Genomic DNA, 15,146 nt, shown 5'->3' with positions numbered 1-15,146 from the left:
GATGCAGCAGGGAAACAGGAAGTGACCGGACGTGTACATCAGTAAATGCTAAATGCTTTTTGTTTTGTTTTTTTTTACGAGTCTGACCCCCCCAACCTGCTGAGCGCGTAATGAAAGGCAGACTGCGGCCGTCCGGCCTGCCAGCCAAGGCGAAGCAGCGCTGTGGAATTGTGGGTCTCTGCGGGAGCTCGCTCAGATCAAACACGTCGACTGCAACGCCGCCCGCCGGGCATTCTCCGCCAGACAGACCTGAAGACGAGACGCCTGAAAGCCAGACATTTTTGTACCTGTGTGTGTGTGTTTGTGTTTGTATGCATGTGTTGGTCTCCAGCTGTGTGTGTCTGTATGGCAGCTCTTGGCATTGTTTCTCAGGAGTGACTGATGGCAGCGCGGCGGATCCTATCATGTCCTGTTTTGGGTTTTTTTGGGGCGGTGTTGTGTATGTGTGCGTTTTTGGTTGTTTCTTTTTTTTGGTTTTTTTGCCTTTGGAGGACAGACTTTGAAAAGGATTAACAAGAAGTGACTTGATGTGACTTCCAGGTTCGCTTTGACATGACTTTCCTCCTTTTGATGTAGCTTCATCCCTCACCCACTCACACAGACACACACAGACACTCACCTCCTCTTCAGTGTCCCTACATCTGTCCTTGTGTTTGTGATACTGAGCCTGAAGGCTTTCCTGTCTGTCCACAGTCCTCTTCCCTCCTTCTGTCTCTCATCCTCTGTTGGCCCTTCATTCTTCCTCCTGCTCCCTTCGTCTTCCTCATTTTATTTTCTTACTTTCTCATTTTCTGTCTTTCTTGTCATCTGTCTGGCTTACTTCTTTGTTTTTTTTGTCATTCTAAATTTCCTTTCTTTGTCTTGTCTCCTCTTCTTATGCTTTTCCCGTCCTGAAATGACACCGCCTCTACCCATCTTTCTACTGTTGTCTTTATTTCTCTCTCCCTGTGTCTGAAGTTTTGCTTCCTGATTGTTTTATTTTTTTATTTTTATTTAAGAAGTGGATGTCAAAGCTTTCACCAAATTGGCTTCTGTCTTATTCTTCTTTGTGTTAGTTCCTTCTTTCTTTTCTATCACCACAAACCGAAAGTCAAAAAAGTGTCCAAACTTTCTCACAATTTTACATAAAGAATCAGGAAGTTCACAGATCTTCCACAGTTGCGTAGCTGCAGTTTATTGTTTTTAGTTGTTTTGTGATGTTTTCGGGGAGGGGGGGGTCACTAATAGTGGACTCTGCAGGCTGCCGTTTGTGTGGCAGATGGAGGTTGTTCACTTTGGACTGCTTCATCCGTGCACTCTTTGTTTCTTCCTCCTCCACCGCTGACTGCCCCCATCAGGCACATTTGGGCACTAATCAACAGACAGACTGGATGTGTGTGTGTGTGTGTGTGTGTGTGAGAATTTAAAAAAAAAAAGCAGAGTGAGGATGATAAGGAAGAGAGCAAGAGGGAGAGAGTTGGGATAAAGGTGTGTGATAGAATTGGAACATCAAAGCCTTCTGTCACAGCGTGACTGAGCCCAGGGGCATTATGGGTAAGACGGGGCACATAGACACTCGTACGGACACACACACACACACACACACACATTCACGGCTGGTATTTGACTCTGAGTGTGATTGATACCGGGCTAGATTTGGAGAATCACTGTCATTCGTCTCTCTGCAGATCAAACAGCCAAATAATCTCCCATAAAGGAAAGAGAGATGGAGGGAATAAAAAAGGGGACAGAGGAGGAAGATTGAAGGAGGGAGGAAGTGTGTGTGTGTGTGTGTGTGGGGGGGGGGGGGGTGAAGTGTTTTTTTGTTTTTCCATAAAAGAAGAGCCCACCGCCTTAAAACACATCCATCATTCAGCTCCCTTAACCCGCCACATCCGAGGAGACGAGCGGAAACACAAACATTAGACATTTACGCCTGCAACAAACACACAATCTGGATCTCCGATGTGGAACACAAGCAGCAGTGAATGAAGACACGACTAAAACTCCCGCAGGTCACTTAGCTCCACACGCTCCTCCCTCTCATGCAGCTTTGTCCAACATCAGCTGCTCCGTGTGTGAGAGTTTATAGCTGCTGTTAGCAAATACACACGGTCACGTGTTGTTGTTGTCGTTGTTGTTATTTGTTTATGGGTAAACAAAGCTAACTAAGCCAGTTAAACAAATAACAATGAAATTAAATATCTGAGGGGGTGACTGAACGGTTTCACTCACGTCGGTGATGTGTACGTGTGTTTGGAGCAGGAAGTATATTATTCATTTTTTATCCCATTCATTCTGTTATTAAATATATTGTATATTCATTGTGTTGACTGATTGTGTTCTCTTATAGTTTATATCTATACATTTCTTTTGTTATTAAATGAGTTTATTTTTTATTCACAGCTCACTGAACTTTGTTTTTTTTTTCTCTGTGGTCTTCTTCTTCATGTTTCTTAAACACAAGCGACTCTGTATATGACAGGAACAAAATCATATGTGAATGTTCCAGTAATGGAAAAGAAAACAGCTTCGTGCCTTAAATTGGACTTGTCACATTAATTCTGATCAGATTCCACATTCATGAAATGAACTCTTAAGTTTTTCTCTCGTCTTCCATTGTTTCTGGCACTTTTAGTGTCCTACCACCACCTTCTGGATGAAAAATCCTGCAGTGTGTTAATGCCTGAAATGCAACGCGTGTTTGTGCGTTTCACTTACTTTGTCTTTTTGTCTTTTTTTTTTTTTTTGTCTCCACAGATGCACCACCCCATTCAGATGAAACCTGCAGACAGTGAGAAATCTAATGGTGAGTGACCTCACACACACACACACACACACACACACACACACACAGAGGCGTCAATCTCGCACACACATGCATCAGTGGCTTTCTTCAATGTGTTTGGTAATAGTTATCTCACCGATGTGCTCGCTCGCCGCCTGACTGGCAGACAGGACAAGCAGCAAAGAGGTGGGCGAGAGACATAGAGAAGAGAAGGGAGAGAAAGAGAGCGATGGCGGGGAAATGCTGATATATATATAGAAATATATTTTTTATATGTATGATGAATTATTAAGGGGCTTCAGAAGGAGGTCAGTGAGAGTTGAATCGTTTTGGCCTCGCGGTGAACTGGCCGCTCTTCGCCTGTGGCTGTTTGCTCATACAAACATGCTGTGCGCTCACACACACACCATTCTCATTTCCAAACTGCGTTTTGCAGATCCAGCTGTGAATTGACTTCCTGTTCCTCCCGTCCGTCTCATTCCAACGAGGAACCAGCTTCTTTGTCAAGTCGTCAACATAACTGAGATTGAGACGCGCTCAAGCTCAAAGCTCATTGGCCGGACACGCAGATCTGTAACACACCGAAGTTGCGTTCTGTACCACGTTTATGAATGAAGTGAGGTTGGATTTGGATCAGTCTGTGTGTTTGCCCTCCATCTTTGATAGTGACGCCTAACTCTCTACATCCACCAGTCAGTGATGTCACAATGAAGTAAATGGGATCAGTCCTGTATGTTTGTTGACAGAATAAAGACAGCTGATTTTCCATCATTAATGAGGAGAACTCCAGATCAGATAAAGACAGAAACAACCTTTTCTTTGCTTATTCTGCTTCATGCAGTTTTTTATCAAGAATTTCTTTCTGGTTTTCTGAGCTGCTGTCCCCTAATACAGTGCACAGAGTCTTTACTGAAGGATTTCTATAATTAGCTGTGGCTGAGCAGATTCTGAATATGTGGAGACTCGGTGACATTTTTAAGAACGACAACTTTATAAGGAAAAATACAAAAGGATGAGACAAACCTTAAAAAGCCTTAAAATTATCTCTTCCGGCAGCTGGTTGCTGGAGTTTTTGTGCAAGAGTGACTGAAATGTTGCTCAAGTGTCAGGAAACGTGACGCTCGAGCGGGGCTTGTGATTTCAGGGCTTCTGACCTTTCATTCACGGAGCCTCTGGAGGATTTTATGGAGCCGAGGCTACCACACCCCCCTCCACCTCACCTGCATCATCGCATCACAAAAGGAGAGAAAGGAAGATGTTTTGGGATAATACGAACATTAAGCCACACACCTGTGAAACTACAAACCATGAGCAGAAGGAATAAATATGTCACATTTCTTTTTTCTTCATGCTGAATTGAAGACTGTAAACTGGAGACGGAGGCCACAAACTCGTCAGGAAAACGTTTACTGAGGAGGAGGAGGAGGAGGGACGTTTTCCCATAGACTTCAATCTGACTCCTTTTTAACCAGCCGGTGGTCATTAGCTAGAGTTAACATTACCAGATTTGATAAATGATTTTTTTTTTTTTTTTAGGATTCAAATCTCCAGCAGATTCGAACATAAAAAAATCGCTCCGCCATGTTGATGTTGGCGTCTTTTCTTGAAATCAAAGCGTTGCTCTGGCAGTTGTTCATGAAACCGTTTCTCTCTCCAGGAGTTTCAGCTCAGCCTCTTGTCCCGCTAATTCACCCATGAGTCGCTGTTTCGGCATCTTTCACTGCAGAGCCTTCGAGCTCCCACTCAAATATAATGAAGATTAGTGTGATTTCAGTTTTTGGGGGCTAATTTAAAATAAAAAAAAAAAAAAAAGATTCCCACAGTTATGTTTTCATTCCAGGAACACATTTAAGGTCGCTCTGCATAATGAGCGTGGACAAACATTTTTTTCTCGATGACAGCCGCTGCTGGCTGAGTCTGTGGACGGCCGAGATCAGAAAAAAACATTTTAAGAAAACCAAACTGAAATTATTTGCATGACTAAGTGAGAAAATTTGTGTTTTTTGAAATTTGGGTGAATCGACCCTTAACGCTGAGTAATTGAGCAGAATATGAAAATGGGTACCATAAAAACCGTGATTGGATGAACTGGCCATTTAAAAACACGGCAGAAGATTTAAAGGTGTTTTTGTGACACCTGCAGGAGGAGTGCGTGTTTGTGTGTCTGCATACAAAAGCACAGTGCAGCTCTTCAGACTGACACGCCAGATGATTGAGGAGTACCACAAGCTGCCTGCTGCTTCAAGAAACTTTATAAACGTCGTCACCGTCTCCACTGAAATACGACTTTATGAGACGAAAATGTCTCACACACACGTCACAACGTAATGTGTTGTGTTGACAAAATAAACACAATCAGATATTTAGAGCTGCTTTCTCATCATCAGTGCTCCAAAGAATGAGCAGAACTCCTGATGGTCTTGAGGGATATATCTATAACTACGTGGAAACTTGGTGGTATTTGTTTTTTTAAATGAAAACAAAGACAATCGAAGGGTTTAATGAAGTGCAGACAGAGCGGACTGTGTGTAACATGTGAATCCGCTTCATGCTAACGACCTTTAATGACCCCAGAGCTGCTGTTACAGTGATGAATGGCTGCTCGGAGGAGATGACATTATTGGTGCTCCTTCTTTTTCCATTCCTGTTAATGTGTTAAAACTCAGCATGAAGCCAATTCTGCTGCAGTTCATCCCACAAAGCGAAGCCGACTCCTGATCATCCCACAGCCGTCTTCATGAGTCTTATCGCCCGCCCGCCTGCACCTCGTCCGAAAAACAGAAACAGTCAATTGTAACGATATCTGCTCTCTTTCTTTTCTATCGACACCGACTAAATTAATTACATTGCTGTTAGACTTGTGGTAATCTTCCTCTGGAGTGATGTGCACACACACACACACACGGATGTTGTGTACAAAGGAGTTAAAGCTTTTTGAAACAACACTTATCTTGGCAGCGTATCCCGACGGTTTGTTTTTTAAACACACAAACAATTCAAACAGCAAAATAAACAAGTGCGCTATTGATTTCCCAGAGTGCAACAGACCGCTTATCTCTTTCGCCTCGCGGTAAGAGCTGACAGTTTCCTCATTAAAAATGAATTGGATTAGCATTACATTGAATGTGGTGGAAGCACATAAATATATAAACACGCGCGCTCGTGCACGCACACACACACACACACTTTATTTCAGATTTCGCTCTCAGCTTAATTCACTCTTAACCTCACGCGCACACACAGAATGAGCTTCTCGCAGTCACCTGCCGTTCTCAGAGATTGCACCTGAGAAGGAGGGGATTGTGTCATCGACGGAGAAAGTTAGAGACACGAGAGAAGGAGGCAGGGAGGGAAGGAGTGAGGACAGAAGGAAGGAAGGAAGGAAGGAAAAGGGTGAGAGAGGACGAGCTGGAGAGTCTCAGCTATAGTCGGTGTTGAAGTGATAATGAGGCATGATGAAACACATGAACTCTGTCTTTCACCGTCTCCCTCCATTGTTGTGTTCTTTTTGTTTTTATCTTTTGTTACTTTGACTTTTTGTGTTTCAGAGAAACTTTTAAAGCAGCAATTGGATATTTTTAACCATCAGCTAAAAATGTGTCTTCTTCTCTCTGCAGCGGTGGAAGACAGGAAGTTGTTTATCGGCATGGTGTCGAAGAAGTGCAACGAGAACGACATCCGGGTCATGTTCTCGGCGTTCGGACAGATCGAGGAGTGCCGGATCCTCCGAGGGCCCGACGGCCTCAGCAGAGGTGCGTGTCGCTCCGGCTCGCTCCCATCCGAACCTCAGTGTTGGATATTTGTGCCTTGGTTGCCTCCAGCTGCCGCTGTGGTTCGTTTTCTCCGCTTGTCTCGTGACTCGCACTCAAAACTCTCGTGCGACAAGAGTCGGCTGGTTGATGGCAGCGTCTCCAATTAAAGCGACTGATAATAAATTGGATGAGCTTGTTTTTTGTTTTTTTTTATAACTGTGCTAACTGTATTTATTGGCATTGATCCAGCACCAAAACTGATTTTGAAAGCTTCTGTTTTTTCCCCACGTAGACGTTTTTTCCGACATAATCAGCAGCTCATTTGCTTTCAAGTGTTTCCCCTCTCTGTCGTTTCGCTGAAAATTTTTCATGAGCTGTCAGTGTTGTCAAGATGTTGTTTACTGTAAACTGTGCTGATTAGTGTCTCATGGCAGCTGGAAATTTATACATATAACTTCAGGAATGTAAACTTAAAGTGACAGCCCATTTAAACTTTTCTGCCTCCTTTCAAAAACCCTGAAATGAAGACGCTCGAATCATCCGTTGGGCATTTTTCTGTGACCATGAATACGAAGCCCGTTTTTCTGGAAGCGTTTTTTGATGTTGTGATCAGACGGCATGTTATTTTTGTCATCTGAGTCTGAAGGTCACAGGTTCACAGAAAGGGAACCCGACTCACATCTAAAGTTGGATGTGGAAGTTGGCTTCCACTACGACAAACAATTGTGTATTTTAAAGTCTTAAAGTAATGCAAATTACAGCTTTTCTCGCGAGTGTCGCCCACACAATACAGAAATCATAATGACAATAATAATAGAGTTAGACACCCAGATGAAGACCTTTCACAAAACGGGGAATCTTTTGTGCCGACCGCATCAGTTCATCAAGTTACAATGTGTAATTATTCCTCTTCCTTGCATTTGTTGCTTAAAGTTCTTCCACAGCGGCCTGGTGAAAAGTTTCTGCCTCTGTGTTTCCTCAACGAAACAGAAATCCATTCAAAACACCGACGTTTTCTTTCCGAGCTGTTTGAGGTTTGATCTGGACGGCGGCGTCGAGCTTGTGTAATGACTCTTTGTGTGCGAAAAAAAGAAGCTTCTATCAGCTCTGCTGTCAACCAGCCGCCTCCTTTTTAAAAAAAAAAAAATAAGTCAAGGTTTCCGAAGAGTAACACAAACGAACCGGAGTGACACCTTGAGGCTGCCGCAGCCACTTTGAATACACGATTCTCCTTTTTCCCTTCTATATATCGCTCTTCCTCCCCTTTTTCTTTCCTCCTCTTGCTCTCTCAGCCTCAGCCCCGACCCCTCCGATCACCCCCCCCCCCCCCCCCCCCCCACGCGCACACACACACACACCTTCTCTACCGCCATCATCTGACCTCCTGACCTCCATTCATATCCTTCACCCTCGCTGCCCTTCCAGTTTAGCTTCACCGTAAGCTGGTGAAGAAGACGACGGGCTGCTGCTGCTCCTGCTGCTTCGATGTTACATCACTAATTTAAAGGCAAACCTAAAGCAGCCCTAATTTTCTTTAATTATTGATAAAGAAACAAACCATGAAAGATGTGAAAGTGTTTTTCCTGTTGGATTAAATCAAGGTCAGTGGTTTCATAATAAGAAAGAAAAAGTGCAGCATGATGTTACAACACACGTTTGTAAAATAGAGAAATCACAAAACTGACTTGTTAAGATTAATCCAGCGGTGAATTTCAGCAGTCGCCACTAAACCCATGAACCCCGGACACACCTGCTTTCTGCCATCCTCCCCCATCCTCCCCACCTTCCCCTCCCTCTCTCCCCCTTGTGTTGTCTACGTGCTGAGGAGATGGAGGGGCTTCTGAAACTCTGTGTCCTCCATATTCTTCTTCCTGCTGTCACACCAGCTGTCACTGTCATCGGTCACATTTGATTTTTTTTTTTTTTTCCCCGTGCTTGTCGGACGTTGTGGATGTTTTATCGTTGACTCGTGTCTTATTTTGTCAATGTGCCTTCTCCTCTATATCTTTCTCTTTCTCCTCAAGGCTGTCTCTACTGAGAATCAATCTCTGCTGCAAACTAAACCACTCAAACTCCCATGTTGCACTGCTTCCTTGTCCGAGCGCCACCGCCCTCGTTCCTCCTCCCTAGAACTCCCTTGCATTTTGTCCTCTTTTTCCCAGACATCCCACATCGGCCTCCTTCCATCCTCCTATTTCAGCTCCTCTCTTTTGTCCTCATGAATATTTCAGATGCAACGGCCGCATCCTTGTTTCTGCAGAGCTTCTGTAAACCGTTTAGCGAGCTTGACGCAAATCAAACAGGAAATGCTGCTAGTAGTCCGGTTCGGATCCGGCTGGTAAAACAAACAGCTCTAACCAGGTTGGAAATAAATAGGCCTTTAAGGATTCTCTACGTGCCCCCAACTCCCAGAGGTCCTCGGTCCCACCTAGCCGCGGTGCTGAGCTCCTGTTAAATTGCGGTATCAATCAGAAGAGCGCCGCACCATCCCGCTATTAATAAAATATGGATCACACCACCAGTGGATGGCGGGGCCTGGGGAGCTACCCTACTTTCATTAAAGGACTGTTTGGTTCTCTGCTGACGACAGAATGCGGCCCGTGAGGTATTTTTAGCGCTCAAGCCACGTCCCATCACAGCGCCGTGGAAAATAAGACACGCACCAACCAGCCAGAAATCATCCCACCCCAATTTTTTTTTTGTCATTAACAGCTTTGGCATTCATGAATCAACGTTCAGGCGCTGAGAAATTCTTAATTTAGAAGCCTCGAGTTTCGAGCTGCAGGAAGCGTTTTTTTTTTTTTTTTTTTTTTCGTTGTTGTTTTGGGGGTATTCTTTCTGTCGTTGGAGGAAAAACCCAGGAGTTTCCATGAGATCACAGCTAAAGATGTTGTAGCTGCGCAGCTTTATAAATAGATTCAGGGCATATCGAGTCCGGTCTGGAGGGCTAACCCAAATGGAAGCCCCCAGCAGAACTGATCCAGTTCTGGGCCTGCTCTCGTCTCCACACAGGACGGGGGCAACCTCCTGGAAAATAAGCAGTTAAATGACAGATTGCGGCCCGTCTAAAATAGACAGTCCCCAGAATCAGATGAAAAAATGACCCCTTTTTCAAATGTCCTATCTGCAGTGATACCCGCTCACCCGGCTCTGTAAAGGACACATCGAAGTGTTTACTAGGTCAGCGCCAAAGAATCTGCTAACCTTCAGCCTCCTTTCATTACCTTTATTTCTCTGCAGCGTGAAATCACTGAGGCAGTTTTATATAAAAGTTAAATAAACTATAACCTCCAGCTGGCAAGGACATAAAAAATGGGGTCAAGTTAGTTTTATACAGGAAGTAGGCCGATAGATAAAAATAACCAGAACCATTACTATAGATGTTACTCTGGCTGTGTGTGTTTCTTTAAACTAGTTTTGATAAACTTTTTTTTTTTTATTGATAGTAAATATAATTAAATATAATAATAAATTAACGAGCAAGCAAGCACATTTGAAGTACGACACAGAAACCTCTGCGGTTACAGTTTGATGGATCCTTTCTACTAAAAGCAGCTGGTTCAGTTCAGCGGTGAATCCTGGTCGACTGGTTTCCATCTAATGGCTGAAACACACGAGCTTCTGCGGCCTAAACTGGGAGCTTTTAGCCGCAGAAGCTCGTGATCACTGTGGAAAGAAACCAAAGGGGACTTTTGATAAGTTCTCAGAGAGGACGGCCGTTAAATTAAACACGGGGGGATTTTAGAAGACGACCTGTCCTACATCTGGCATCGTTAAATGTAAGATCACAAAGGGCTTTTAATCTTTTAATTTATTTTATTTTGATGTTTTTTTTTTTTTTTTTTTTTTTTTTTCACAAACACGGTACAAGGACGCGCTTGTGTTTTCTCTGGGAAAAGCCTCCGTGTGAAATCTGACCAATCCGTCACTCTCAGCCTCGTTCTATCACGGCAGCAGCTGGCGTTTGATAGAGGTGGAAGAGGACAATGATCACATCTATTCCTCGAAGCATCACCTCCTTCCTCCTTCCTCTTTTTCTGTCTCGCATTATCGGCCTCGCAATTTCTCCCCTCTTCTTCCCCCTTGCCCTTTCATCCTGTCCTCACGCCCGTAGAGAGTTTATTCGATGACCCAGGCTATTGCTTTTTTCCTCTGCAGCCAAAGCCACGAGTCAGCCAGACCAACCTGAACATGTGTGTGTGTCTGTGTGTGTCTGTGTGTAATCAGTTCAGGCCTGGCTGCACTAACAGTTTGTTAGCATATTATTAGCCCGGGGTGTTGGTGAAGCACTTCTCACATTATCTCCTCTAATCACTCCCTAACCAGCCAGACAAACACAACCTTGCACCCCCCCCCCCACCCCCCCCCCACACACAAACAACCAATAACAAACTCCCATGAAACTGCTCCCAGGCTGCATCCCATCCTGATTGGCTAAAATCAGTGTCAGTCACGGAGGAGCTCGGCCACGCCTCCTCCCCCGTCTCCCTCTCTCCTCCTCTCAGTCTGTCTTTGGATAGAATTGGTACGATTTCCTTACTGCTTCCCGTCTTTCCCCCTGAACCCCCCCAGCCCTGCAGATATTCTGTCCCGCCACCACAACAAGGAGAGGAAGCAGGCGCCCAATCAGATGCACAATCCAAGGGGGGCTAAGGGGGGGCGGTGGGGGGGGGGGCACAAATGAATTCAAATCACTTTCATGCAAATTTGGGCTGATTTCCATCATTGAGTCTTTGAGAGAAAAGACAGACAGGAAGAGACGGCGACGAGGAGGAAGCGGATTGTGGTTGTCATGCGGTGGCGGGACAAGGGGGGGTGGGGGGGTGGGGGGCTGTGGTTGTCATGACGCTGAGAACACTGTTGTCCACCTGTGAGCTGTTCTCTGTATCAATCTCTGTTTTGGTTTTTTTTTTTATAACAACGATGTGTCCAACCCTTTTGTCTTGTTTTTGTTCTTTCTTGTCTTCTCTCCTCCTCCTCCTCCTCCTCCTCTTCTTCTTCCCTCCTCCCTTCCACTTGTCCCTCCATCCCTCCTCTCCTCCCCCCTCCCTCCCCTCCCCTCCCTACAGGATGTGCGTTTGTCACGTTTTCCACCAGAGCTATGGCACAGAATGCAATCAAAGCCATGCACCAGTCTCAGACTATGGAGGTACTGTACTCTCGTCCTTTCTTTAACTCTCTCTGCCTCTCTTCCTCCTTTTTTTTTTTTTTTTTTTTATTCTTGCACCTCACTCTTGTCAAGCGTACCGGCCAATTTAACATGCCTGAATATGTCCGTGCCCCAGAGTCCCCTTGGTCCTCCCCAGGTCGGGCCTGGTAACACTTTCATCACTTCCAGCCCAGCGTGAGCTCGAATTGACTGCAGTTACATCAATCTGCGGCTGCAGCAACACGAAATTAATCAGAGCAGTTTAACTTTTTTATATATATATATATATACACAAATAAAATCACTTTAAGTTGGTGAACTGTTTAAATCAGGCTGTAATATACTGTATCTGTTGAATTAATGAGGAAGTTGATGGAAAAAATCTGGTGAAAAATCAACTCAAACCAATTCATGTTTATTCATTCAGCCCAAAAATGACAAATTAGCTGTTTAAAATCTAAACAGCACACAATATTATCCATCTTAAGGTCTGATTTGGAAGTTTAGACACTGCAAACGCACAAAAACACCTCAGGGGGAATCGGTGGAGAAGGGTAACGCCATATATCGGACGTGTCGTTGAATCGTGGAAGGTTTCTGCGGAGATGCCGGTGAGAGAAGGAACTTTGTGACGTGATTTGGTGGCTGCGTTTGCTCCGGTGTGTTGATATTGATCATGCTGGATCCAGACTGAGACTGGATTAACACAGAACCTGGACCGGACCACATGGAGGTCAACCTTCAGCCTGAATGGCGCTTTTAAAAACGCCCAAAGTTCAGTAATGCTGCGGACTTCCTAATTTCCAAAGCAGGATGAACTTTGTGGAAGTCTCCAAACATCACCTCTGACACATCAGTGACGAAGGGCAGGGGGCGTCATCAGCTGCACAGCGACCCCAGCGGCGGCGCCTTTGTGTTTTTGTTGTCATTTTTGGGGGAATAGACGGGGAAAGCAGGGAGGTGTGAGGTGTGGGGGGGGCTCGTCTCATCTCAGCATTGTCAGGCGACAAGGCGGGATGACAGGACTGTGATTGGGAGAGAATTACATACTGTACCACGGAAAGGGAGTGTGCGAACACGTGTGAGTCGGCGAGAGAGACAAAAACTGGTAATAACAGGCTGTGTTAAAGAATAAAAGATGAGTGGCGTTCACCCCCGTAGCCCCCTCATTAGAGCTGATCATGATAATCATGGCCGCTATTGATGTGCTGTGACCCTGACACGGGGGAAAATGCACGCTCCTCCCTCCGTCTGCCTCCGAACGCGCGAGAGGAAGAGAGACGTTGCAGATTTTTTCTTGTTTATGTTGTCACCCTGTAAATATCAGTGAAGGGTCTGTGTTGATTTATGTGGCCGAGCAGCAGCAGCAGCAGCGTCTGTCTTTTCGGAGTCGAAGGAATGACACTCTCCTCCGACAGCGTTAGTATTAAGCTAGAATTATCCTCGCTCTGAGCAGTCGTCTGCCACAATGGGCCTGGTAAACACTGCCAGTGTCCCTCGCTTTTATCAGGCGCACAGAGGGGAGGAAAAAAAAGCCTTAAACCGTAACACAGCGATATTGCAGTGGACAATGGCAAAATACCTTCATTTCCATTTGAAAACAAGCTGTCTAGCCCCAGGCGGACCTAAATTGCCGCATCCGTTTGTTAATGTTCCTCAGTTTTGCAATTTAAAAGTAATTACTTCGTGTCCGAATGAGGGAATGAGGTCTGGTAAATAGAGTTTGGTTATTGTCTTGGCTCTATTGCACCCCACTGTCTTAGATGTCGAGCAAAGATTGTGTGTGTGTGTTTGTTTTTTCCCGGCACGTAGTCGGCACATGTCGTGAAGAAAGAAAAAAGATGGCGGCCGGGCGCTCTGCTCGTCGATGGCCCTGTCACTGTCATATCCATTCTCATTACAGTGTGACATTCAGGTGCGCACACAGACACACACATGCTGGCTGAATGTCAGGCCGTAATGAAAGTGGATATGAGCGCAGCAGGTAATTCACTGTTGAACCCACTAAAGACACACCAGAAGAGAAGTGGGTCAGCCTCATTGTGTTGCATTTGTGTTGATTTGTCTTTTACAGTATTCATTCTCTTTTTAAAAAGGCTCGTTTAGCCCCCCCCCCCCCCCATCCCGAACTCTGATTTCTGCTTATTTATTTATTTTATTTCATGTTTTTTTTTTTTTTTTTTTTTACACGTGACACGACAGGCACACTCGTGCATTTGTTCTGCCCTGGCTGCACACACACACACACACATAAATACACAAGCGCTAAAGCACATTTAGACGAGAGCTTAACTAGAGCATGAGAGAAAACAGAGCAGTGTGTTTAAACAGCGAACAAACACATCTGTCAACTGTAGTGAAGAGAAGCGACAGATACAGAAAGAGTCGCAGTGGAGGGGAAATATTAGATTAGATTAATCAGAGTCTGATGTTGTTTAAGACGCCGTGTTAGACTGCACGAGCCCATATGTTTGGTAACAGAAGGAGTCACAGTCTATCAGAAGGCCTCCGAGTCAGCTGACTGTTCACTCACTGTTTCTGACTCTGATTTGTGTGTTTGTTTTCATGTTTTTATCTGTCGTGGGATTAGAGGACTTAAATTCACAGGTCATTTAGGAGCTCAATGTGCACACAGACCAAGACAAGGAGACGTATTTAAGGCGTAAAGGTCTCATATGATTTTAAAGATCCATACAGTCTGAAGATAGACCTCCATGTGGTTTACCTTTCAAAACGGTCAAGTTTGTGTAGCGGCGAACAAACGATGTAAATTCAACTCTGTCTGATTTTCAGTTACGTTTTTCTTCCTATTTCAAGTTAACAGAGGAACTGAAAGTCGTCGTGCCGTCCTATTAGCAGTGAAGAATCACATGGTTTGACATTTAAAGGCCATCTGAGCGGTAAATAAATGGGACGGAGAAGGTTGAGAGCACATAAACTCTCTTGAAAGCTATGAGGGATTGATTTTCAAGGTAAACGGACCGGAGCTTATAAATTCAGTTTGCGTGAGTGCTTCTAAGCATTTTGGGGGAAAAATGGGAAGTGATGTGTGGTGCTCAGCTTCAGAGGGAGCTCATTCGGGTTTCCAGTGGTGGTTAAGTTGAATATAAGTGTCAGACAAAAAGAAAAACTTTTTCTGTGTGTGTGTGTGTGCGGACAGCGAGACAAGGTCAAATCACAGCCTGAAGCAGAGATTGACGTATGCTCCTCATGCTGTAATTGCATAATTACAAATTTGGATGCCATAATTACGGCAGGTGCTTTGGTGTATCGTTTCCAGACCTTGGGTTGTCATGATGTCAGCCTCTACAGACCCACCTGTCAATCACAGGTGTCATCCCCGCATCCGGGATAGTTTTTACAAGAGACGTTCAGCCTGCTAAATGACAACGTGAAGATGTGGAATTTTTCTGTAGTGGGTTTGTCAAGAAACGGACAAAAATAGCGTCTGAAGAAAGGAGCCCCCCCCCACTGCAGA

At 44.8% G+C, this 15,146-nt stretch overlaps 1 protein-coding gene across 12 annotated transcripts in view; it reads left to right on the top strand.

The window, feature by feature from the left end:
• celf2 (cugbp, Elav-like family member 2) overlaps positions 1–15,146 on the top strand; it is a 155,772-nt gene that overhangs the window by 121,666 nt on the left and 18,960 nt on the right. For all 12 annotated transcript variants that reach the window (XM_029495541.1, XM_029495551.1, XM_029495550.1 and 9 more), the window contains 3 exons: positions 2,740–2,788; positions 6,385–6,519; positions 11,589–11,668. In XM_029495541.1, coding sequence (XP_029351401.1) covers positions 2,740–2,788; positions 6,385–6,519; positions 11,589–11,668 — 264 coding nt within the window. The remainder of the gene's footprint in view (positions 1–2,739; positions 2,789–6,384; positions 6,520–11,588; positions 11,669–15,146) is intronic.

Source organism: Echeneis naucrates, chromosome 23 (genome assembly GCF_900963305.1).
Source record: "Echeneis naucrates chromosome 23, fEcheNa1.1, whole genome shotgun sequence".
Lineage (NCBI taxonomy): Eukaryota > Metazoa > Chordata > Actinopteri > Carangiformes > Echeneidae > Echeneis > Echeneis naucrates.
This window is presented reverse-complemented; position numbering and strand designations above follow the sequence as displayed.